The following is a 27395-nucleotide window of genomic DNA, read 5'->3' on the forward strand; positions in this document are numbered from 1 at the left end:
ACCAAATTCAAATAACCACCAACTGAGCATTTCTATTCACTAACAATCTAACAAACAATAAAGTTAGTTGAGACATTAAGTCTAAACATTAAATGCTGAAGACATTTTTCCATTTACTTAAAGGAAAAATGAATTTGGTAAAATGTAAGTACCATTTAGAAATAGTGCAGTACAGTATGTCCGTATCCAAAACATCACTAACACACTTCAAACATAAATGTCAAGTAAAACATGTTTTTTCTCTCAGAACAGCACATGAAATGTTTTAATTATAACAGATAATACCTGACACACAAAATTCTTTTTAAATATACCCCATTGTGTGCGACTTATTTGTAAAACAATGAAGTACTTTCATGATCCATAAGCCTTTACCACATTTACAAAAATTATGACATCTTTTCATCTTTTTTCTTTTCTTTCTTTCATTTTTGTTTTTTTCCAGTGCTAGCTATCAAATCTGCCCTTGTGTGAACTAAACAAATGTTCTACTACTGAGTTACCTTCCCCAAGCCAAAACCACCTCTAGTTATTTGAAATTCAGTTATTTTACCAACCATCATTAAAGAAGTCATCACTTGTCATAATTAGTAAAACCAGGTCACTATGATCTCTATGTTGTGATAAGGATTTAGGTATATGCACCTGTCAGAACTACATAAAGATACAATTGGGATTTATCAATTTCACTGTATGCAAATTTCACCTTTAAGAAATAAAGTGGGCTCAGTAGTAGAGTTCTTGCCTAACCTGTCTGAGGCCCTGAGCTCGGTTGGTAGGAAAGAAGGTAGGAAGGAAGGTAAAAAGGAAGAGTGGAAGGAAGAAAGGAGAGGGGAGGGAAAGAAGGAGGTCAAAAAGAATGCTAACTATATGTGCACTGAAGTGTTTTAGTGCTATATATCTGAAATGATCAAATGCATTCTATCCACTTTGAAATAAGATGAGGTGATGGACAGAATGACAGATATGATGAAGCAATTACAATATTATAGAATTTAGGTGATGGCATAAGTGTGTTAATTATACAATACCTGCAATTTTTCTGTGTTTAAAATTCTCCATAATAAAGTGGAGGGATCAGGTCATAAATTATGAAATCAGCAAGAAAAATCCTATGATGGAGTTCTTAGTTTTTATTTTGCTTACGGCATAATGCATCATTACCATTAGCATAATATTTCATATTGTGCTAAGGTTCGTTCAACTTTTTAAAAATTAGAAGATGAGGTCTTTTAAAATAATGATGGAGGGCCGGGGATTTAGCTCAGTGGTTTCGCCGCCTGCTGCGCAAGCACAAGGACCCGAGTTTGATCCCCGGTACCAAAAAAATAATAAATAAAAATAAAATAAAATAAAATAATGATGGAAATATAAAATAAAACTAGTAAGTCTCTGGGAGGCTGAGACAGTAGGACTGTAAGTTTGAGTTCAGCTTGGGCAACTTAAGAGACTTCACAAGACCTTGTCTCAAAAACCCCTGACAAGCTGTAAATGTTCTCTGCATTCTATACACGTCTCAATAATTTCACATTGGGAATTTTTAGACGTGTGATGAAACAAATGATCACATATCAACAACTTAATATGGCATATCTAAAGTATGCATGAGTAAACACAAAAAAATGACACATCTAGCAGAAAAAAATTTTCAGAGTGAAGGAGAAGTAAAAAGAATTAAGACATGTTGGCGTACATGTAGCAACTCCCTATGATGAATGTGATCATTATATACTGCAAACATAGGCTAATAAAATTTTTTTAATTAAAAATTTTTTTTCAAAGGAATTTAAGTTGGTTATTAAAGTATCTAGGTTTAATATACTTCTGTGTTTTTGTAAAAACTATTTCTCAATGAAAGTGAAGAAAAATCCTAGAAATGAAGCAGTAAATAATCAACTGCATGCAAATCTATTAAGAAATTCAATGTTTTTCTAGCCATGTGGAAAAGGGTGTTTGGCAGTAAACGATGAGAAAAATCCACATAATAATACATCAAATTACCTCCAATATCTGGTAGACTATGCTTTTCTAACTCAGTAGAAAGAGGTGACTCATACATACTAAAGTTGTCATATATAGAAGTTTTTCTTTTAAAGGCAGAGGATTCTTTTTTCATAATTTCTCAGTTTTAATCTTTCCACAAAATGCTGAGTAACAACATGCCTCTCCATTTTATAGAGCAGGGATGTGGCTCTAACTCAGTGGTAGAGCGAGCACCTGCCTAGGATGTTGAAGGTCCTAGTTCAATCTCCACCAACATGTCAAAAATTTAAAAACAAAACAAAAAAGATAGCAATCTGTGGCTCCCTAATTCAGGACACTTATTATACCACAGATACACATCTAGTTATCTCTATATTTATATATTCAGAAAATTATTATAATAATTGTTATCACTTTTAAATGGGAAACATTTAAACATGAAAGCTTATTTTAAGGAAAAGAGAAAGTTATGAGGAATTTTCACACTAAAATACAGGTATTTTACAGTTAAATAAAATGTATGCTCTGTTCTCATGGACTTGGTTATCAAAACCTTAAAGACACTTGAAATAGATTTTTTTGTTTCTATTACTGTTGTTTCCTCTTGTTCATGTGCAAAAATAACCCAAACAAGCATAGTGAGTAAGTCTTGAAGTGTGTCTCCTTTTAGCTGAAGCAGAGGAGAGAAGCCCTCCCAGCTGGGCCCGAGGGCGGGCCAAGTGCAGCCACACAGCTGGCAAAGCTGCTGCTGACTCTCATCCAGGTCTCGCTGCGGGCCTTTCAGGGTAAAGAAAGGTGATCCTGCCCTCAGTGGCATGGTCAACTAGGAGGGAGGAAGCCAAATGTTTTTAAAAGTATAAATTCAGGTAACAGAATAAGTTCGCTTAAGTTATTGCCGAAATACCTTAGATCTTAGAAAGGTCAGAGTATACCTTTGTCTGGAGTTTCTCCACAAATCTGATGGGGTTTCTAAGCGCTTCCCTCTGGTGCTTGCCTAGGCTCTCGAGGTCCTGGACTGCTTGGGAGCGCTGAGCCTCAAGGACAGCAATGGTCTGCAGCAGTCTCTGATAACTACAGAGACAAGAGAGAGGTCTCACCACACTTTCCCGGCAACAACAGAAATAAAGACTGAGCTCAAGCCATGATCTACTATTAAGTCACACAGTCTTTTTAAAGTTACCTGAAAGAGTTTAGTAAAACATATTACTGGGAATAAATGAGGTCTTCCTGAGTTACGAAGTACCTAGTTAGAAAATATCAGTTAGAGAAAGTGAAGCCTTCTTCCCCCATCTTAAATTTTTAATTCTTGAACCTTGAACAAGTACAGGAAATAAGAAAGCATCTAACTTTCCAACAATCAAAAGTCATAAAAGAAACTGCTAAAGTTTTTAAAAAGCACAAAATTTAATCTAGGAGGGATCACCCAATCCAGACGCTGTTACACTCTGACAGAGTAAGAGATTTTAGGCACTTTTCTTGCCTAGTGCCACAGACATAATATAGGCACCACCTTAGGCCTCATGTTCTCATCTGCTCCGTTATACACCTCCTATGTTACAGATCCACTTTTGTAACAAGCCTTCTCCTTTTCCTTACCATTTAAGATAACGACAAATGCTCAATTCTGAAGTGTTGTGCATTTACAGAGAAGCCATAAAGTTATCTTTACTTCCCTGCCTGAAAGAGCCCATTTTAGCCCAGCTAACATATAGTTTAACCACACAATTCTATTACCTGTCACTACCCTGAAATCTCACTACACTACACACAGTATATACGAATTACCTCATTCTCATACCACCCCTTCACACTGCCCCATGGCAAATCTCTAACTTCTCCTGTCAGTATACATACAGAAATGCTGTAACCCAAGTACCCTGAACATTCATTTACATTTTGCAAAAAGAAACAAGAAAAAGTCACTCCAAGTTCACTTTCAAACAAGTTGTTAAGCCGGGGATTTAGCTAAGTGGTTCCGCCGCCTGCCTCGCAAGTGGAAGGTCCCGAGTTTGATCCCCAGTACCAAAGAAAACCTCAAAAAAAACCCCAAGTGGTTAAGTCCCGGAGTTGCTGGCGAAGCAGTTTCCCTGATAGCTTCCAATGTACTGTCTCCCACTAGACTATGAAACCCGCCACGGCGCGCACATGTGTTGTTTGCCGCTGTACTCAGCCAGTGGGCAGTGCACTTCACAGCATTCAGATGCTCAATACTTTTGAAGGAACGAATGAATGGACTAGCATTCTGTGGAGCCAAAAGTCTACTGAATCCTTTGGGTTCCCAAGTCAGCAAACCGGCAGAACCATCAAAGTCAAATACTGCGACTCAGGCTCAGCTCAACGGCGTAAGTGCAACATGGTGCTCTCATTCCCCAGCTCAGACATCTTGCCCTCAAAGTCTGTGAGCTGAGCTCGATGAAATGGTCACTAACTAAGGCAAAACTGCAACAGTGCAGGACTCCTCTCAAGCCTAGGGACTTGGTTTAGAAGTTGGGATTCTGAGAGTTAGGGCAGAGGCGTCCTACGTCGCTGTGGCTAAGTCACACAGACACAGGCTCAGTATAAACTTCACTTCCCCAGGCTGCTCTGCCTGGGGGGCTTGCCAGCACCACCCTGCCTGTACTGTCACCAGGTCAGGTCAGCCTCAGGGTGGGGACAGGGCCGGAGGACGCAGCAGGCCTCTCGCACACTGACTGCTGTCCTGCCTTGAGGAGCAGAAGCAAACCTGCCGCAGCCTCTCAACCTCTGTGAGGAGGAGTTATCTTCAGAGTCACTTTTTAAATAATTTGGATTTCTTAAGTTTCAGCAAACTTCCGCAGGCCAGTAACAATCAATAGGCACAAGAAGAGAATTATAAAATATGAGCTGCGGCGTGAAGACAGCACCACAGTCAAGTTACAGAGGCAGCTGTCCTCAGTTCTGCTCGGAGCGAGGGAAGGAAAGCCTGTGACTAAGCCAATACCATATGATAACAATGTTTCTGGATGCAAATTATTCCACAATAAATCTGACTTTAACAATAATTCCAACAAAGATGACAAAGAAGGTGTAACTCTTCACCTCCAATTTTACTTCTTTTTTAAAAGTGAAGACACAATGACTATTGAGCATAAACACCAGACAACGCACAGACTGCAGGAAAATAGTAATGTCAAGTCTTCTCTCCCAGGTAATCTGAATTATTTCCCAGAATACTCAAAAGAATTTTACCAGTTTAAGATTACAATATACATCCCTGTGCAGATATGAACTATAAAAAACTTCAGTGACAGCTAAAAAAAACTGGCACGATGTAAACAAATCAATTTTCAGTGCTACCCACCCACCCACTCCACTTACAGAAGCAAACTACGGAAGCCGTTCCAGGCAAGAATCCAAGGCAGGATTCAGTTGTTCATTAATTCAACAATTACTTGCTAAGAAAACAAGGCAGTATCCTAAAAGCTTCAGTCATCACCACGATCAATCAGGTGACTTCAGAAAGGGGAACCAGGGTTACAACAGCAGGGAAGAAAAGACAGCACTGGCCCTTGTACTGTGCTGAGGAGGGAGAGCCGCTGGACTAATCCACCTACTCTTCTGTATGTGTAGAATTCTCCAGAATAAATTTTTAAAAGAAAACTCAACGAGTCAAAATTATCAGGGGAAATGACCTTTTGGGCGGGTCAGATCACACCTGCCTATGAATTTAGCTCTGCTTTCAGAAAAAGGTTAACAGGCAGACAAGATAACTGAGGAACTGTGTAGTAAGAACTAGTAATGATGTCTGACATTCACGTAGTATATACCAGACGTAACATTATCCTTACTCTAAAGACAAAAAAAATCAAACACAGATAAATTAACTTGCCAAGATCATAAAGTGAGGGTGTATTGGCTGAGAGGAATCATTAAAGGCTTATAATATTTAGCCAAAAAAAGAAAACCTCTAAAAGAGCATTATTTCAAGCTTTATTTAACAAACAACTATGTATGTATGTTTAAAAGGCAGCTGATTTTATTTTTTTTGGTAGCAGGGATAGAACTCGGGACCTTGTGCTTGCGAAGCAGGTGGCAGCGAAACCACTGAGCTAAATCCCTGGCCCCAGTTTGTTTCCTTTTTAACATTCAGCCAGGGATTTAGCTCAGTGGCACCGAGCCTGCCTTGCAAGTGCAAGGTCCTGAGTTCGATCCCCAGTTCCAAAAAGAAATAAATAAACAAATAAATTTATTTTATTTATTTATTTATTTATTTAGGTACCGGGGATTGAACTTGGGTCCTTGCTCTTGTGCAGCAGGCAACAAAACCACTGAGCTAAATCCCCAGCCCAGAAGCAAGTTGTGAAAAAGGCACAATACCAAAGGGAAATCTTGTCTCAGTCAAAACCCACAGAAGCCGGTAAAATAGTACTCACTCACCACAGATGTTCACCCGGACAGTTAAAGGAAATTTTAAAACATTAAGATTCCTAAAGCTTTTAATGCCAGTAAAACATTCTACTGCCATTTTTGCTCCTCACTGAACCAAGTAAGAGAACAGAAATTTAAAAATTACACATGCTCTGCCTGCTGCATAAGCGCAAGGACCCAAGTTCAATCCCCGATACCAAAAAAAAAAAAAAAAAATTACACATGCTTTTGCATGGATCCAAGTATACTTACAGCTTTCCTATAGATAGCTTTGTATTAAATCTGTAGAATTTATTTTTCTATTTCTAAAACTGAATCTTACACAATGCTAAGAATAGTGAGCTTATCTGTAGGGAAAAAAATTAATTTTACTTTTGTTTCAGGCCTTCAATATAAAGACAATGTTAGTTTTTATATTTGGCTAAAATAAAATACAAAATGCCTTTCAAATCTATATCTAAGTTATTTTCACTACCTTTCAGTATCCAAGTCCTCTTGAATTCTTTATTCACATCTGTGAATATAAAAACATTTATATAAAAGAGTATATAGGTAAAAGTCTTGATGTCTGAAAGAGAATATCAAGGAATTAGCAACCTGGAAATTAAATCTACTGTCCAACTTCTAGGCAGTAACATTACATATACAGTAATCAATACAGAAGGAAAGGAAGAAAGGAAAAATTTTATTTTCAACTACATCAAAATCTTTTTCAGAGAACCAGATTTCCCTTTCTATTGCAGCAATGATTCTTACAATTACATGGGGGCTGGGGTGTAGCTTGGTGGCAAAGTGCCTGCCTAGTTTGCAGTAGTCCAAAGTTCGATCCCCAGCAACACACACTCAAACACACACATACACACACGCACACACACACATGCACGCACAAGATTAGATCAGCACTAGTAACCTTAAAAAACTAATGAGGAAACGTTTTTCAAAATTTAGATTGGGGATATTCTGCCACAAAATTTGGACTGATTCTTCAAAATAGTCATTAAATAGTATCATTAAAGATCTGAAAGGGCTCTGTTCTAGATAAGGAGTCTACAACCCATGACTTGCTTAGTTTGACAAATAGTTTTACAGGAACACAGCCACACTTAATTGTTTACATAACACAGAGTGGAATGGATGCAATATTTACTCTGTGGCCTAAGACATTTCCTATATGGCCCTTTTATAAAGAGTTTGCCAAGACAGTGTCTATAAAGAATACAGATAGGGCCAGGGATTTAGCTCAGTGGTTGAGCCGCCTGCTGCGCAAGTGCAAGGACCTGAGTTTGATCCCTCGAACCAAAAAAAAAAAAAGAATACAGATAGACGCCACCTGCTGTGCAAGCGCAAGGACCCAAGTTCAATCCCTGGTATCAAAAAAAAAAGAATACAGATAGACATGTAACAGGCAAATGTAAAATTGGATTAGATCCCACAGGTGGGGGAGGAAACAGTTATAAAGACATGTTTTAGGATAAAATTTAAAAGTAGAGATTGCAGAAACTGTTCTATGGTACCAATGTTAAATTGTGGGGGTACGATACTGATATTTAAGACCGCACAAGGCAATGTTCTCGTTTTCATACACTGATGTCTAAGAGTCCCGAGCCTGCAAGCCTAGGGAAGTAGCTCAGTGGCAGAACACTTGCCTAAAATGCACAAGGCCCTGGGATGGATCCCTAGCACTGTAGAAAACAAAAGTAATGAGCACTACTTTGGCGGGGTGTGTGTGTGTGTGTGTGTGTGTGGTGGTGTGTCCAACATAGGGCTTTGTGCATTGCTAGGCAAGAACTCTACCACTAGGCTACACTCCATCCCAGCCCCTACAATCTATTTGTAAATGGCTCAGCAAATTTTTTTTAAAAGTGTATTGCAACAGATGGGAGGATAAGGAAAAAGAGAAGAAACATTAGGCTGAGGAACTCAAGTCCTAGATATACAGATGCTTATCATGCTTTTCTTTTAACTTCTCTAAATTTTCCTAAAACTGAGGAATTAAGAAGTGTTTCGTTATTCTTTGTTACTAGAAAAGAGAAGCTTGATTATGTTATGAATACTGAGTTTGGTTAAAAACAATGAAAACATCCAAAGAAGTAAGGTAACAAGAAAAAACTGCATTTGTTTATGCTGTAAGAAGAAAAGGGAAAGGGGTACAGAAAAACGGTCAGAGGAGTAACTAATGTCTTCACACATGTGCACACATGTACACTGCTGAGCTGAAAGAAGTACAGCACCTATGCCAGCTTCATTCTCCATATGACAAAACTGTGCAAACTGGTTCTTAAGAATAAAGTTTAAAAATACCAAATTCTAGCCCATCTAGCAGTTTACCAGTTTAAAACATTTGGGGAAGGGATTGCCTCAATTTAAGTAAATTCAAGTAAGTGTGGTGTTAAACAAACACTGAACCATGAGGCATACACATGATTTCACAGAAATTATTTTTATGGAAGCAGAACACACAATTTAAGAAATTATCTATTTGGTGAAACAGGGGCTGTATAATATGATACTTTATCTTTTGGGGCTGTTTGATATGACAACTTCTAAATTTTCCATCAATATCTGGAAATTTCCATGGGAACTGCAAAATCACATTACCTCAGTGGTCCCAAAAGACTGAAGCGTGACTGTATTCATGTCAGTGGTCTTGGACTAGTTGGTACACAACCCCCTCCAGCCTTAAACCCCACCAAGGGAACCACAGATGCAAATACAGTTCTTTCCAAAGGAATGGATCTCCATCCTAGCCCTCACATATACCCCAAAATTCATTTTCAAAAGAAAATGAATAGTTCACATTAAAAAATTATGGGGCCGGGGATTTAGCTCAGTGGTGCCGCCTGCCTAGTAAGCGCAAGGTCCGAAAGTTCAATCCCAGGTACCAAAAATGAAAAAAATGTAAACAAGAAAGCAAGACAGGCTAGGGATTTAGCTCAGTGGTTTCGCTGCCTCCTGCGCAAGTGCAAGGACCCAAGTTCGATCCCTGGTACAAAAAAAAAAAAAGAAAGCAAGACACAATAACAAAATATGAGCATGAAAATATATACAAGGAATAGGGAACTATAAAAACTGAGCATGTAGATTTAAAAAGGAAGCAAATAAAAAATTTAACGATATAATAATTAATGCTTAGCAAGGACACATTTCCACTTCCAGAAAATAGACTAAGCAAATTCAGGACAAACCCTTCACTGAAGACAACCAATAAAATGCTAGAAAAAGTATTTTTAAAACTCTTAAAAGCATCAAAGAGCTAAGAAAATTGTAGGGTATTATAAGGCCAAGATACAAGAGAAGATAGGAAGCACAAAGATAATACACGTTTTGGGGGTGCTTTTTCCCTTGAGCAATTTATTATTCAGGATTATTATCCAGAAGAGGAGACCAAGAGGCTGAGGGGTGCTTTGGACAGCGCAACATTGGAATCCAGAGCCTAAAAAGGGTAGAAGACCTGCACTGAGCTGGGACCCCAAATGGCTCCACTCCAGCAATAAAGGTGAACAGGAAATAAAACAGCTCAGAGTGGACTAGAATCTCCCAGTTTGACGGTTTGGCTGAAGATGCACATATCCTAGACATCCCAGACATCAAGAAGTCCTTAAAAATAGACAGGAGTTGTCCATTTATAGCAACCTTATTCATAATAACCCCAAACCAAAAATAACCCAAACATCCATCCCATCAAAATGGTTAAACTATAGGATAGGTATTCAATGAAAGAGTACACAGCAATGGAAGCAGACAAATTGTATTGCGGCAATACGGATAAATGCCACAAACATGGTGGATCATACAAGAGAACATGAAGTAGGGCTCCAAAGTATGAGAAACTAAGCTTTATTATTAAGAGAGAGCCATACAGGTGGTTAACATTTCAAAATAGGAAAGAATAATCTTCTCAAAAGAAAAAGGGTGAGGTGTAACTGAGGAACTATTTACAGGGGACTTCTGGAATGCTGTCAGTATTTTATTTCTGGTCCTGGATAGTAGTTAAACAGTCACAGGCTGATTTTGTAATCATTCTAATAATATGCCAAAAAATTAATTACTCTATTGGCTATTATACGAACTATTTTGAAAGGGAAAAGATAATCTACAGTGAATTCTGAAAAAATATGTGGGATTTTGACAGGAAAGGTAAAATGAGGTTAAGACATAGTGTGGGTCAAAACATGAATGACAAGTTAAGTGTGGTACAAGTTGAGAACAGAGTACAGAGAAAATACAGTTCAAGGACAAGTCAAGGCTATAAAATCAAAACCTATAAATGCAGAGTAGCAAGCTATAAACATGAGATCTAAGACATGCATTCCAGTCCTGTTCTGACAAGCTGCAGTCACAATCAGAGCAATTAACCTTGCAGGCTCTCACTTTCTTCTACAAAATACTGTAGGAGTCTACTTTCTTTCCAATCCAGAAAACCCAGGAAGGGCATTTATAATTTTTTTTTACAGGCATGTGCCACTGCACCTGACTGGCATTCATATTTTTAACTAACTCCATAGACTGTTCTGAAGCACTTCCTGGATAAAGAAGTAGCACTCTAATAAAAGGGAATCAAATACAAGTTTTGAACAATATGATCCAAGCATACATTCACACTTGTATAGTTAATACGGCTGCAATGTGTAAGATAAACTTGAGAGAAATGAAAATGTCATTGGAAACCACACAAACACCTATGCAGCTGAGGGATAAGATTGCATTCTGAACATCCTATTTAGTCGAGAAGTTGTTAAGCAGTGAGGGTTCTGAAAAGGAGAAAAGTTGAAGGAGCTTAGTTGGCCAAAGAGCCTCTCTTCAAGATACGAAAGCCTGCCACATAGAAAGGGGAACAGACTGTTTCAGGCCATCCCAAGTCAAACTCGCCCCATTGAGTACAAATTCTAGGGGAAACGTGAGACTCAGTAACAGAGACTTATTGTTAAATTTAAATGAATGGCACGATCTACTTCATAAATCAGTGAGTTCTCCAGAACTTGACAAATCTAAACAGATTCGGAATGATGCCCACCAAAGGATGCTGTAGAGAAGTTCTGCATTAAAAGGAAGTTCGGGCCAGGGATTTAGCTCAGTGGCACCACGCCTGCCTCACAAGCGCAAGGTCCCGAGTTCAATCCCTGGTACCAAAAAAAAAAAAAAAACAAAGTTCTTCAGTCTAAAAGCTATACACACTGTAAGATTCTAATTATATATGACAATTAGTAAACGGAAAAACTACAGACACAGTAAAAGATAAATAGCTCCCAAAATTTTCAGTAGGGAAAGAAAAGGGTTGAATACAGGGAAGCAAAGGGATTTTTTTTTTTTTAGACTGGGGAACCTGTATTACATGACACTGTAATGTTGCTGGATACGTACCAATATGCATTTGTCAAAACCATAACCTATTAAGCACAAAGAATGAACCCTAATGATTATTTATTTAGGTTTTTGCTACAGGGCCTCACTCTGTAGTTTAGGCTGGCCTTGAACTCACTCTGTAGCCCAAGCTGGCCTGGAACTCAGAGATCCTCCTGCCTCAGCTTCCCAAATGCTGTGATTACAGGTGTGCACCACCATACTCAGCATTTTACAATTTTTTAAAAAGTCACTTACCAGGCCGGGGATTTAGCTCAGTGGTTTCGCTGCCTGCTCTGCAAGCGCAGGGACCCAAGTTGGATCTCTGATACCAAAAAAAAAGTCAGTTACCAGTTCACAGGATTCTAGGAACAAAAGAATCTGACTGCACTACAAACATATTAGTCTCAATGACAGGGTAGGACAGGAGGAAAGGGCCTAAATACCTGGAAATGAGTGGCATTCCTAAGACTAAAGGCAAGAGGAACTGCACTTAAGTACTACATTTTAGTTCATATAGTTGGTTCCATGGAGATATATGGGTTAGTAATTCAGACACTGCTGTCCATATGATACAGATAGGAGTTAGATGGCCAGGTCTGCCACAGCTAGGGAAAGTTATAGCTAAAGCATGGGGAGGAGGCTAGTGGTAATGGATTAGAGTTGAACTCAAGTTTAGCTTAGATGCAGGTAATTACGCATGGAAATATTTGTAGATTCCTGTCTGCCAGTCTGTAAAACTGACCAACAACAATTTTTTCGCAGCACCATTTTTTTCTGCGGCTGCCAGTGACATTGAGCTAGGTAGGAATCAAAGCCAAGACCTTGAACATGCTCAGGAGGTTCTCCACTGGCCTAAGACCAACGAAACAGAACAGTAGCTGCAATCAACTGCAATCCTATCAAGCCTTCATGATGTTTCCCTTGGCCAAATGGGCAGTACTTAATGGTCTCAAGAGGCAAACCATTCAGTGGATTGCAGCAAGACAAATCCATATGAAACACCAAATTTTCATGACAAATATGGCAATACTGTTCTAGCTAATGGAGCCATTTTCTGTGTTGTTACATGGATGTTTTTAACCACGCATATGGGACTAGTATGGAACTCATCTCCTGTTGGCCGAGTCACCCCAAAAGAGTGGAAAAATAAATAATTATCACTATTACTATAATACAGAATTGTTTCAAACCCAACTTGTTATGTACACACTCTACTGCTCATTTAAAAACAGCACAGCTGAAGAAATAAAATATATTTGAAATCATAAAAAAAGGAAATATTTGTAGATACATATGGGGTTGTAGACATTTGTTATTTCCTTGCTTCCTCAGCTGAGATGACTAAGGAAAAGCAATAACACCCTAGAACAGTGAGCATAATTAGCACCCAATCCTGGCTTCTTGTATCACTTTCCATTAAAGAGAATATTAGGTAGATATCCTTCAACAGAGCAGATGCCAGTACTAAGGTAGGAAATACACAAAATAAGCCTGGAGTATTTTGCAGTCCCACAAAGCAAGATAGTGCTCAAAACACAAACATGAAAAAAAAACCCATCTTGATTTGGGTGGCAGTGTGAGCAGTGACAAAGGGACACAAGAACCAAAGGAACTCTCTGCAGCCAAAATTAAACAATTTGAGCAAAACTAAAGTAGTAATGCATTATAACCCAAAGTATAAAATAACTGAGTCCATGCTAATTTAGATAAATGATTAAATGTTGTAAAGCCTTCGTCAAATAAATTTCATCTCTAGACTGATTACAGTTATACAATTTGAGCTATCAAGTGGCACGAGTCTCCAAGTCCACCTTCAGTGCTTCAGCACAGTAGTGACACTAAGGCACCAGTACCCTGCCACAGCTACCCAGCACTCCGAGTGTGTGCTGAAGAGGCGGCTGGGGAAAGGACAAGTTAAGGATGATGCAGTTCTCATACAGAATCCTGCCCCATGCAGTTATTAGACCATATTTATACTCCCACTTCACTACTTTTTTTTTTTTTTTTTGGTACTGGGGATCAAATTCAGGACCCTGCGCTTGCAAGGCAGACAGTGGAACCACTGAGCTAAATCCCCGGCCCACTTCACAAATATTTAAGAATGTTAGTTATGTTTACATATGTAATCATGTTTATTTATCAAAAACCCTTTGAGGTGAGCACTACAACCACTTTACAGGTGACATAACCAAAACTTGGAAATTTAAACACTGGTGGAATATTCTCACTGTAACACTCTCCCCAAAATCCAGCATTTACACATCTCAATTTATGTATAATACTAAACTTTGATCATATCTAATGGGACAGTTAGTCTATACCTAAAACTCAGACACAATTTAAAATATAACATGAAATCCTAATTTCCTGTCTTATTTTTAAACATAACAAAGCCAGGAATAAAATTAGCCTTTTTAGGGCTAGTGTTATCGCACAGTAGTAGAGCGGTTGCCTGCATGTGTAAGGCCTGGATTTGATACCAAACATGCATACAGTCATTTAATAATTCTTCCTGCTCCTGTTTATCTACAAGTATAAATATTAACCCAACTTTTTTGCTGTTTTGAAATGTGAGACCCTCTCCAAGGCCCCTACTCCCCCAACCCTCTCCCTAAGCTCACTGGCCTCTTCTGAGTGGGTAGAAGTGGGGTAGGGAGAACAAAAAAAAAATTAATCCAACAAAAGGATACAAAAGCAGAGAAAGAGCAGCAGGAAACATAATGGCTCTCTGAAAGAAGTATATTTAGAATGTGTTTCAAAGGGGTTTGTTGGGTTTAGTTTTTGGTTTTGTATACAGGTTTCATCAATAGTCCTGAAAGGACAGCGACTCTTCCAATGTCCTCTATTATAAAAAATCTCTGAACCTTAGCAGTACAGTATTAAGAAGCTAGCTTAGGCTAGCTGTATACTAAAGTCCACAATATGTCCCTAAAAGATGCTAAAGTCAAGTAGAATACCTGTATTATACTATATTTTCCTTGCTTCATCTCTTTTATTTGACTAAAAACTGGTCAGGAAAAATTAGCCACTTGGTCTGGTTTAATCAGAAGGCTTAAATAAGTCACATATATAGTTCTACATTCTGATGCCAAAGTATGATCTTAGTATCATTTTTCTTATTTCAAATATTTGGGGAAACCAACAAGATTCCAGTTCCATGTCCATTAATTATTTGCCTGTTAGGCTAATGGAATCCATTAAGGATTGGGAATACAGTGCTGGAGAACAGACGAGGGTCTTCTCCTAACAAAGGTACCAATCAATCAAGGGAGACAGTCAATTACAACACGAGGTGTTCAGTGCTGTAGAGAGAACCACATAATAGGGGAGGGTGGCAAACAAGCAGTATCTTCAAGGGTCAGAAACAGTTTCCTGAAAGTTCACCAGAGACCAGACAGAGGAAGAGAATTAGCCAGGAGAAGCAGGTAGAAGGAAAAGAGTTCCAGTGCTGTTCCAGAGAAGGGACACCACACACAAGCTCCAAAGAGAAGGGACAAGATGCTCAAGGTTTCTATGTGAAGCTCAGCACTCAAGGCCAAAAAGAAGCCGGGTGAGTGGGCGTGGAGACAGACTCCAGGCTCCAGAAGAAGAAACGGATCAATTACTCAGGCTCTGGGAAGACAAGACTGGAGCTGCAATGCCAGAGTTTTAAGGAGAACAATAATTTCGCATTTTACAAAGATCACTCATGTCAGAACAAGGAGAATGAATTAGACTGGAGCAAGACGAGAACACCAATTAATGAGCTGTTGTAATAAAAGAGGGGAAGAGCCACTATATATTAGGGCAGTGGAACAGAGCTAGCAAGAGGCAAGTGGGTGAATCTGAGAAATTCAGGACATCAACCCTGTAGGATCTGATGATGAGACAAAAGGAGTATCCCAGAAACTGAAAAGGGGTTCCAAGAAGGGTGCAGCCTCCAGAACTAACTGTTCAAAACAGTGAGATGTAGTCACATCACACAAAAAAGGCCACCAGGAAATCATTTCTGTGCACTGATGGAGCTGAAGCTAGATTTTACTGGTGTAAGAGGAAGTGAATGATGAGCAGAGCAGTGATATAAAGGAGAATCAATTTATTCAAGAAATTTAGCTGTGAAGAGGAGAAAATAATAGATAATAATAATAGATGTTGCAAAAGTATATGGTAAATGGGGCTGCGGATTTAGTTCAGTGCTTCCGGCACCTGCCTCGAAAGCACAAGGTCCCGAGTTCGATCCCTAGTACCAAAAAAAAAAAAAAAAAGTACATGGTAAATGAAATGATTTTTAGATCAGGAAAGATTTTACTATGTTTAAATGCTGATGGGAAAGGAGCCACTAGAAAGGCTGAGTAAGAGTCGGGTAAGGTTCCTAAAGAAGAATGAGTAGGAGCAGATTCATGACAGAAGACTTAGCCCTCAGTGGGAAGAAAGACCCCCGCCCCTTGTTTAAAGGGGTTGTCGTTCTCACTTTTCAGTGAAAGTTTAGCGCTTATAAGACACTCTGAGAAGCCCTTTACAACCAGTTCTGTAATTATTATCCCTTTCTTAAAGATGAGGAAAGGCTGGGGTTAGTGGCACACACCTATAATCCCAGCACTCGGGAGAATGAGGCAGGAGGACTGCCCCAAGTCCAAGGCCAGACTGGGCTACATAGCGCGTTTAAGGCCAGCCTGAACTGCGTAGTGAGACCCTGTCTCAAAAACAAAACAAAACAAAACATAGCAAAACAAAATACAAAACAAAAAAAAATTACGAGAAAACAAAATTTCAAGGTTTGAAGTGGTGGATTTGAACCCAACTAAACCTCTCTGACTCCCAAGCCCACAATTCATATGCTATCATATACTTTTGTTGTTTTTGGTATCGGGGATCAAACTCCAGACCTTGAGCTTCCGAGGCAGAGTGAGGAACCACTGAGCTAAATCCCCAGCCCACTATCATGCACTCTTACAACAGGTGGGCATACATGCAGGTAAGTATGCAGGTTTTGCGGCAGGATATTGGCTGAGGAAATTCAGCTGTTGCCTTTTGTTTTCTCCATGAAGTAGAAAGCTGGCTCATCTTCTGAGTGTGGGATTGGTGGCTTAATGAGTTAAAAGGATTTTAAACAGACAAGACGACAAACCTGACTAGGGAAACATGGAAGGGAACTTAAGAGGCCACCAACTGTAATTGAAAACCATGTTTACAGTGGTACAAATATGTAATGGGGTGCGACTTTTCTTCAACGGGAGCATAAGAAAAGGCAATGGGAAAGAGGAGAAAAAAATGTTGGCAAGAAAGTTATGTACCTGAAGATCAGGGAATCTAAGCCAGGTAAGTAAAAGTAAGGTCATATAACAGCAAAACCAGAAGAGGCAGAGCTGTTAAGGAAATAAAGAACTTTGTACGTATGTTTGTTTGTTTATGGTACTGGGGATCAAACTCGGGACCTTGCACTTTCGAGGCAGGCACTGGAACCAGAGCTAAATCCCCGGCCCTGTATGTTCTTTTATATCAGTAAACAGTTGTTCAATTCAGAGTAATGCAACAGAATCCCACTGAGCTCTTTTTTTTTTTTTTTTTTTTGGTACCAGGGATCATGCAACTCAGTACCTTGCGCTTGCAAGGCAGGTGCAGTGCCACTAAGCTACATCCCCAGCCCTCCACAGAGCATTATTTGTTGATTGATAAAACTGAAGAATATAGTGCGCAAGTACTGGCTTTAATGGAAGATACTGACTCTAGTACTGAACTAGTTGGAAGCTTAACTAACACTGCCAGTGGCTGACCAGGGTCCTGCTGAGGTCCACTGGCTGGGCTTGGGTTCTGGGCTTCAGCAACCCTTCAGTCCTGGTCTCCCAAGTGCCTGCGGACATGGGCAGCATGGGCAGAGGCTGGCACATCTGCAAACTTGGACTTAATTATGAGCACCAAGTAAATCAAAGTGGAAACAGTTCTGAACAAAGCCATTGTTCTACATGATTTCTGAGCACGATTCATAAGGGTGCTACAAGTTTTTCACTATCGTCACGGCAGTTTGAAATGAGTCACACCTGGGACTCTGGGTGTAGCTAAAAATGACCAGGTCAAACAATGAAAAAAATAACAATTTATTAATACCAAAGCTTCCTATTGTTTCAAGACCCCAGCAAATCAAATTTCTGCTAGGCTATTAGGACACTATAAAAACCGTATTTGTAAAAACAAGGCCCATTGTCAACTTATTCATTACAAAATATGTATGGCTTTGCGTTTTTGTGGCGATCTCCAGAAAGCCCTGCATATGTGCTGCAGTTCTCCAGAGCAGAAAGGACTCACCTCTGCTGTGCTCCTTCCTCAATCACATCTCTCGCCAAGCTGAGGAAAAATGTTATTTCTCTTCCACAAAATGTAGGGTCACGAGAATTTCTTAAAAGCGAAAGAAAAAGTTTCTAAGGACAGTTTCTCATCGCATTCTAAGGTCTACCTGCACATATATCCCCGAGATGCAAAGTTAAAAATCCCATATCCCGGGGCCGGGGATTTAGCTCAGTGGTTCTAGCGCCTGCATGGAAAGCGCAAGGTCCCGAGTTCGATCCCCAATACCAAAAAAGAAAAAAAAAAATCCCATATCCCAAACCTACTAAACCAATCTAGTAAGGCCCAGAATCTGCATTTTTAAACAAGTTAATATAAATTTTACCAACTAAAATCTATGAACTATTGTTTCAAATAGATTCTCCCTAAAAAAAAAAAAAAAAATAACAGCCAGGTGTAGTGTCCCATGCCTGTAGTCCCAGCACTGTGGGAAACAAGATGACAAGTTCAAGCCCAGCCTGGACACCTTAGCAACTGAGAGCCTGCCTCAGAATGTGAATGAATGAATGAATGAATGAGGGTTGGGGGATGTAGCTCAGTACAAATGTGGTGGGTTCAACCCCCAGTACCACCAAAAAAGGGAGTATTTCCTATCTAAAATAGTATTTCTGACATAGTGTTAATGTCAAAATACTTCTAAAAACAAAATTATCAAGAAGCAGTACAATCCTCTAAATTAAATACTAAACACAAACTATTTATGGAATTACATAAAAATTAGTAGAGTGCCTTTCAATTTAGAAAACATAATAGGGTAATGAAATATAAACTATGCAAGATTCTGAGAGAAAACTAGTTATTTATGTTCTGTCTCATTATAGTTTCACATTATAAAGTCAATGTTAAAATTTATTTAAAAATTGAAAATAAACGATTGTTTTTGACACTAATGAAAATTTGGCTACCAATACAATTTTGCCATTTTTGGCCCCTCAAACTGAACTTAACCAAAATGTTAGTTTATATGAGGTTTTCATTTTATTATTATCTGAATAGGTAATGGGGGAAAATCTTTATGCTCTTAACACACACTATCTTTCCTTACTGACATAATTTATGTCATTTATTTCACAAATGTCTATTATTATTCCACACAGACCTTCAAATGATGGTGACATCTAATGCTTTATATTCTTATTTTTCTTTTTATAAAAAGAAACTTTCCAGAAAATAAATCTGAAAATCTTATACACATAAAAATATAGATGACCTTGTAATAATTTATAATATACACACTTTGTTAAAGTAGATGCCGTATTTCCTCATATACTTCTAGAAGCCAGCATTCTACTAACATGAAGGTGACAGTCAATAGATAGTTTCTGAACTTATGAACAAATATCAAATGATACAAATCTATTCCACAGATGGATTAAATCATTTAAAATCTTGGAAACTTGACCTTTTTTTTTTTTTTTTGACAGGGTCTCGATATGGAGCCCAGGCTGGCCTCAAACTCAAAGCAATCCTCCTGCATTAGCCTCCCAAGAGCTGGGATTATAGTGTGTGCCACCACACTCAGCAAAGAAACTTGACTATTTAAAATGATCTGTTTTAAATAGCTCTTAAATTACTGAGAATAAACTATTCCCCCTGCTGTAATTCTTGCTAAGTAAAGCTTGTTTGTATTTGCAGTATTGGACACTGAACCCAGGAGGGCCTTGAGCATACCAGATAAGTGCTTGTACTACTAAACCACACCCTCAGGCCTAACTTAAAAATAATTACTAACCAAAATAGCTTAATCTTATAAAATATATTTTACCACCAGCTTTCAGCATATGAAGAATTACATATGTAAACATTAAAAGAAATTAGTATATGACACTATTTTTCAAAATATAAGGTTAAATTAATAAAGATAATCAAAGTGTAACATTCCTATAAAACACTTCTTATATATATTTGGAATGACAGTTTAAAATTTTACTTTGCTGCCTGCTTATAACTATTTAAAAATGGTTTATTGTTGCTACAGAATAGATTATGCTAAGTAAACATCAGTAACAGCAGCTGTAGCTCAGTGGTACAGTGCGTGCCTATAATGCATGAGATCTTGGGTTCAATTCCCAGCACTACAAAACAAAACAAAATGTATATGTGCTGAAAAACACACATTCAACTCTTTCCCCTTGCAACTAAATAAAAAGAAATTCATAAAAAAAATTTTAACTGAAAAACTAATCTGAGATTTTTCTTGAGTCACTAAAAAAATAAACAAACAGAAAGGAAATTTGGTCTCAGCATGAAAACCCTGAATGAGTTCTCTAAAACTATTCTCTATAGAATAATGGTTTGCAACCCTGGCTCAACACTGGAAACACTTGGAGAGCTTTAAAAATAATACAAATCCCTGAGTCTTCACAGATTAATTAAAGTGAGAGTTCCTCTATGTACTTTTAAAAAGTGTGGCTAGATCTGAGAACTATTATGCTATGTTAATCTTTTTAAAAACACACACTAGGAATTTAACAATATTAGAAAAGAAACTGTTACCTGGGTAAGATGCATAATTGGGAGACTGAGCCAGCTAACCATGGACTGAAACCTTTGAAATTGTGAGCCAGAATAAATCTTTTCTGATAGTACTACGTGTCAGGTACTTCATTACAGCAACACAAAAGTGATTAAGTTTCTATCCACTAACGATGAACTATCCAAGAAAAATAATCCCACTTAATAATAGCTATTAAAAAATACTCAGGAGCTGGGCTTGACAGCACATGCAGGCAATCCCAGCACTCTGGGAAGCTGAGGCAGGAGGACTGTGAGTTCAAGGGCAATCTGGGCAAAGTGGTGACTCACTCACTTTGGAGGCAGGTGGTGGAACCACTGAGCTAAATCCCCGGCCCTAAACTATTTAGTGTGATGATCACAGTTTTTCTCAATTCTTTGAATCATAACAATTCTGCTTTCAGAGAATCATTAGACAACATCTGGCTTCAGGGAACTTCTTCATGGATTATGGTTTTTAGTACTAAAAAACTCTAATAAAATAGAATACAGGAAGGGGCTGGGGATTTAGCTCAGTGGCACCGTGCCTGCCTCACAAGCACAAGCTCCTGAGTTTGATCCCTGGTACTGGGAAAAAAAAGAACAAAACAGAACACAGGAGTGACTCTTCCAAAGCCATAAAACTGTAACTGTAACTGGTATTTCTCTGCAAGAGAAACTTGTTTTCACAAATCCTAACCACAGAATAAACTTGTTAAGATCAGGTCTTAAATGATGTAATAAGTATCTTCATTTTCTTAGAATCAAGAGAAATAAATTTCATTATTCTAAACTGCTACTCCACTTCCTTTAAAAAGTCCCTTATTTTTCAATTTAAGTTCCTCTTCTCAGGTATGTATAATTAAAGGTTTTTATACTCTATCCTAGGTGGGAAGAAAATGAGAAACTAAAATAGTTCATCTCTAGTGAGGCTATGCAGGGTGAGGAAGCGAGTAGTAAAGAGAAATGCCATTATTCATTTATTAGACTCAAATAAAAAGACATCCAGCCAAGCACATTGCTCTTCTCCCCTGACCTTCTGCATTACCTGCAGCACTGCCTGGCTCCACACCAACATGTTCCATGAATGCTGTTCCTACATCATGTGCTGAAGGCGGTATACTCTCCATATTGACTGTTCACCTAGACTGAAAACATGACAGATCCACGAAGCTACAATTCCCTTCAGCACAGTCTATAATCCATTTTAACATGCTAAAAATTTCAACAGATCCTCAGAACGCTACAATAACTCAGCAATACAGAACAAATGATTAGAGCTCTGCAGTGCCAGCTTTTACAGCGAGCCCTACCAAAAGTAGCTATAGGCAATAAACAAAAATTTGTATTTTTGGCTGTATTAGGGCTTGAACCTGGAGCTTTGTGCATGCCAGACACAAACACTCTTAACACTGAGCTACACCCCCAATCCTTTTTTCTTATGCTGTTTGAGACAGGTGTCAGTAAGCTGCCCAGGATGGCCTGCAACCTTCCTGGCTCAACCTCCAGAATACCTGGGATTACAGGCATGTGCCACCAAACTTGGCTAGAAAATTATTTTTTAGATGCACATCTCAATTAAGATGTCCCAGTGATACACACATTGATTAATGACACTAAAAATAGAAAACAAATGTGCTTTCCAAAAATATGTAGCTTGCTATCAAGAAGGACTTAACCACAGCTCTGATTATTTAGCCACTCATAGTTTCTGGATGTGGTTTGTCAGATCACATTCAATGCTGTAACAGGGGCTAGAGTCTATGCTACAGAGAAAAATATTAAGCAAAAATAATAAGATAGTTCAGGCGCCAACTAATCCTAGAATATTAGAACTAGAAGTTACCACTTTCAGGATAAGCACTGGGGCTCAGAGGTAGAGCACTTGCCTCGCACTCACAAAGCCCTGAGTTTGATTCTCAGCACTGCCAGAAGACATAAGCACAACCTCTTCCCCGCACAATTGAGGACGTGATGTTCCAGGTGACTGAGTATATTGTTCAGGACTGCCAGGATACATGCTATGATGCAGGCCAGTGTCTCTTCACTGCATGGCTTGGTGCTTTCTTCCTTACACAAGAAGAAAACTACAGTTGTTGTTAAGTTTTTCTTTAAATCCCTTATCTTTTTGAGAATAAATTTTGTTTTTTCATCAAAACATTTTCCATTCATGTAGTACAAACTCAGTATAGAAATGTGAAACATGAAAAATATCAAGTCCCCATGATTCCAACACCATGAAATAAACATCCCTTTTTTAATCTATTGAGGAAAATAAATTTTAATGGTTTTTACATACTGTAACTCAAAATACAGGGGGAGCATTACTGGCTAATTTTTTTTTTTTTTTTTTTGGTACTGGGGATCAAACTCAGGTCCTTGTGCTTGTGTGGCAGGCAGGGAAACCACTGACCTAAATCCCCGGCCCACTGGCTAATTTCTTATTCTCATGATAAACATCTCACTGTTCTTATGGAAACTTGGCTTCTGAACCAGTGTTGAACAGACTTATCATGAAGGAATTATGCAAAACAATCTTGCTTTAGAAATTACCCATATTTTCCTTAAGCTCTCCCCAAAGCCATTAAAATTAAGACATTAGTTTAAAAACTAAAGAACTTTAAATAAAGTCATCATTTAGCCAATAGAAATATTGGCTGATGTTCATTAATTGTGACTAACACACCAATGTTAGATGCTAATAGAAAACTGGACACGGTATATATGGCAACTCTCATAGTAGCTTCATAATTTTTCAGTAAACCTAAAACTGCTTTAAAAAGCCTACTTTCACCTAAAAATACAACTCTTTAAAAATTCCTCAGTCATGTTTCCTTCCTCTGCACTTTAGAAATCATGATTCCTTCCCCTGACCCCCAACTGCTAATATTTTTAAGTATTTAGTGCTCATATTTACTATCTTTATCTGTCGGCTGTGTAACTTCCTACTATAAGGAATATTCACAAGTCTCTAATCCCCAAGAGGGTGGGGTGGGGGTGGGGGGAACAGAGTCTCACTATGTAGTTCAGGCTGGTCTTGAACTATGTGGGCCAGGCTGGCATCAAACTCAGTGACCCTTCTGCCTTAGCCTCTGAGTGTTGGGATTACAGGTGTGCACCACCATGCTAGGTCACTCTGTGCCCTTCTTAAGAACGTCCACCTTCAGCCAGGCACGGTAAACTGTTAAGTGGTTAAAACATCAGCCTAATTATATATCACATGATTTGGCTAAAGGTAACTCAAATTATTTCCACTGTTAAATGAATGCTGGCAGAGTCCTGTCATTTCTTTAAATGTATTTCTAGTATTCTATGAAGTGTTTGCTTTGACAGAATCTGGTATTATCTTTAAAAATTTCCCCTAAATATTAAGGCAAATAACTGATTCATCAGTCATTGTTTTTTCTTCATTAAAAACAATGGTTTCTGCCAGGTATGGCAGTGCACACCTGTAATCCCAGCACCCAAGAGGCTGGGGCAGGAGGATCACCATGAGTTCAAGGGCAGCCTGGGCCACATAGTGAGTTTAAGGCCAGCCTAAACTACACAGCAAGACCCTGTCTCAAAAAAGCAAAAAACAAAATGGTTTCCATATTTTTTGTTCTAAGCACATCTCTACTAGTAAAATAATAAAATAAAATTTGTGAGGCATGCTCCCAATATATATGCATGCCTAGTTGTAAACTGTTCACCGCAATGACGTACATTATAAAGCAGTGTATATACAGAAACCCCAGAAATCCTTCATGAGAAGAAACACAAACAGCATTTCCTTCCCATCTCCCAGTGGATTATCCAAACATATCCTACTGTGCTCATAATGACCCCACTAATTTTTTTTGCATTTTTATAGTGGTAAATATACACAATATAAAATTTACCATCTTAACCACTTTAAAATACGCAATTTCACAGTATTTAGAACCTTTACAGAGTCGTGCAGCCACCTAGTTTCACAACGTTTTCATCAGGAGAAGAGGAAACCCTAAACCTCTTAGTTCACCTTCCCTCGGGCCCTGGAAGTCATTAATCTGCTGTCTCAATGCATTCACCAGATCTGGATATTTCATATGAATGGCATCAAAGCATGTGACTGTGTCTGGCTTCTTAGACAGTTTTCAGGATTCATTCATTCTGTACCACATGTTGGTACCTCATTCTTGTTTTGTTTTTCTTTTTTGTTTTATTTTTTTGAGACAGGGTCTTGCTATGTAGTCCAGGCTGGCCTTGAACTTGTAGCAATCCTCCTGCCTCAGCCTCCCTAGTGTTGGGATTACAGGTGGGCTTTGTTTTGTTTTCTTTAGACAAGATCTCACTAGGCAGTCCAGGCCAGCCTTGATCTGTATAACCCAGACTGGCCTCAAACTCATGATTCTCCTGCCTCAGCTTTCCCAGTGCTGAGATTACAGGCTTGCACCACCACGTCCAGCTGAGTAATATTTCATCATACTGATATAATCCCTTTATATCCATTTGTCAGTGGATGGACATTTAGCTATTGTGCTGCTATGAACATCTATGTATTTACTGTTTGAATACCAATTTTTAATTATTTGGGCTATGTATCCACAGGTGGAACTGCGGGTAACAGGCCACGTTTAACTCACTGAGGGACCCACTAAGCTGCCTTCCACAGGGGTACACCATCTTCCATTTGGACTAGCAATGTATAAAGAGCCCACATCCCCTGTAATAGTCACCTAGCTGACAGAGGACACAATGTGACTCAAAGACCACAGGATCTCTGGTAGGCATGCTTAGCCGTCTATATACCCACTGATCTATTTGGTTTTGTTGTTTCTTATTTCAGCATCACATCCCTGGCAACTGATAATCCTGCCAAAGGTGAAGACCTGCCCCAGGGGAAACGATCTACTGCACATCAATGCCCAGGTTCTCTTCAGAGAATTCGGGGAAGCTCTGGGGCCATGAGGCCTGGGTACAGAGCTGGCAGAGTAGGAAGCCAGTGCTGTTTGCACTTGATATTACAGGGAGACAGAAGGAAATTGCAAACAATATGAATAAAAAAGAGAAACTGTGGTCTGTACTACACAGAGAAGCTGAGGTAAGAAAGCATACATCATCTTTAATACTAGCAGGTCATAATTTCCTATGGCCTTAGCCTAATTCCTCACCTGGGATAGCCAAAAGGTTATCTACTGTTGTTTATTTAAAATAAACCTTTTTAATTTAATCTGTAGACATTGTATGCAAGTATTGACATATCACACTATCACCATTAATATGCATAATTATTCACATTGATAAAATTTAGTAAAATAAATCTCTTTTTTTTGCTTGAGATACTGAATGAGTTTCTGATTCCTGCAACCAACTAACTTTCTAAAACGAGCTCTGCCTACTCTAGTTTTATTTTCTGGTTTTAAGTAACTTAAAGAGGTTTCTTACTAGTTACTGAACTTGAATGCTTTTCACAGGGAATTTTACAAAAACCTGTTTTTTCCTGGTACTGGGAATTGGACTCAGGACCTTGCACTTGTCAGGCAGCTGTGGCGCCACTGAGCTACATCCCCAGCTTGCCTGGCAGTATTTTTCTTTTTTTCTTTCTTTTTTTTTTTTGGTACCAGGGATCAAACTTGGGACCTTGCGCTTGCAAAGCAGGTGGTGGAACCACTGAGCTAAATCCCCGGGCCCTGGCAGTATTTTTCAATCACATTTTAATAGCCTTTTCTCTCATTAAAGACTGAGGCTTTGAAGAAACAAAACTTAAAGAGGAAATGTCCATCTGTTCCTAGTGCTTGCTCTTCTAAATCTGTATAACAAAACTATGGACTTTTCTCTTAAAGCAGGAAGCTGAAAGCAACTGTATTATGGTATTTTAAGTTTCAAAATCATCAAGAAAAAAAACTCTGCCCACCAGTCGGATCGTGATCCACATGTTTGCCTCCACTGGGGAATTTCAGGTCATCCATTCTATAAAACAACCACTGTCACATCTGTTACTGTGTAACAAAGGCAAATTAGTACCTTTTGGCTATAAACTGATACTGTTACAGGCAATTATAGCTCAAGTACAGCCACCATGTATATCTGTTAGGCTGTATGTATGCTGTCATTTCACGGTACTACGAGGACATAGGCCAAGCCATTTTAAATTATTCTTAACATCTACACAAAACTATGAGTTTACAAAGAAAGCTGAGCACAATCTTCTACAACCGACACTGTTATTCCCTCAAGTCCCTGGAATCAATAATGGCACCCTCAACCAAATTCTCAGCATTCTTTAGGGTTACTAAAGGCTACTGGCATAACTATAAAAGGATTTAAAATCATATAAATTTTTGTTGTGATAGTAACAAACATTTTACATTGCAATGACTTCTCTTTGGAGTCTAGTATCAACAACTGAATTTATATTTCTCCTACAGCAATATAAAACTATTGCTTTACCACTTGATAATGCATTCAAGACAATTCATACCATAATCCAGAATACAACCAGACCATCTATTCCGAACATGAAACTACCCTCAAACTAACTTTCTTTATACAGAAGTTTAATGAACTATGTGAGTGATTATGAATTTATTCACACTTCTAAAAATGCAAAGTCTAGGGCTGGGGATTTAGCTCAGTGGTTTCGCTGCCTGCTGTGCAAGCCCAAGGACCCGAGTTCGATCCCCGGTACCAAAAGAAAAAATTTAAAAAATAAAATAAAAATGCAAAGTCTAGACCTTTTCAAATAAAAATAAAAATATCACAAATACTACATAAATTCAGAATCTTAAAAGACAAACCAGTAGTATAAAAGTGTTGCCAGACCTGGAGCACACACCTGTAATCCCAGCTCTCTGGGTGGCCAAGGTAGGAAGGTTGCAAGTTTCAGTCCAGCCTGGGCAATGTAG

At 38.6% G+C, this 27395-nt stretch overlaps 1 protein-coding gene and 1 pseudogene across 5 annotated transcripts in view; one reads left to right on the forward strand and one right to left on the reverse strand.

Annotated features, from left to right (window-relative positions):
- Nucleotides 1–27395, reverse strand: part of Zzz3 (zinc finger ZZ-type containing 3) — a 67443-nt gene that overhangs the window by 20899 nt on the left and 19149 nt on the right. For 3 of the 5 annotated variants that reach the window (XM_021255500.2, XM_021255502.2, XM_021255501.2), the window contains one exon: nt 2916–3054. In XM_021255500.2, the coding sequence (XP_021111159.1) occupies nt 2916–3054 (139 nt within the window). Of the gene's footprint in view, nt 1–2915; nt 3055–17994; nt 18085–27395 lie in introns of all 5 variants that reach the window. The other 2 variants (XM_087212925.1, XM_087212926.1) reach the window with 1 other exon arrangement.
- On the forward strand, nt 12625–13378 carry LOC110348421 (cytochrome c oxidase subunit 7B, mitochondrial pseudogene; annotated as a pseudogene).

Source organism: Heterocephalus glaber, unplaced genomic scaffold, assembly GCF_053883595.1.
Source record: "Heterocephalus glaber isolate CG9 unplaced genomic scaffold, H.glaber_assembly_v1.0 deba00001442, whole genome shotgun sequence".
Classification (NCBI taxonomy): Eukaryota; Metazoa; Chordata; class Mammalia; order Rodentia; family Bathyergidae; genus Heterocephalus; species Heterocephalus glaber.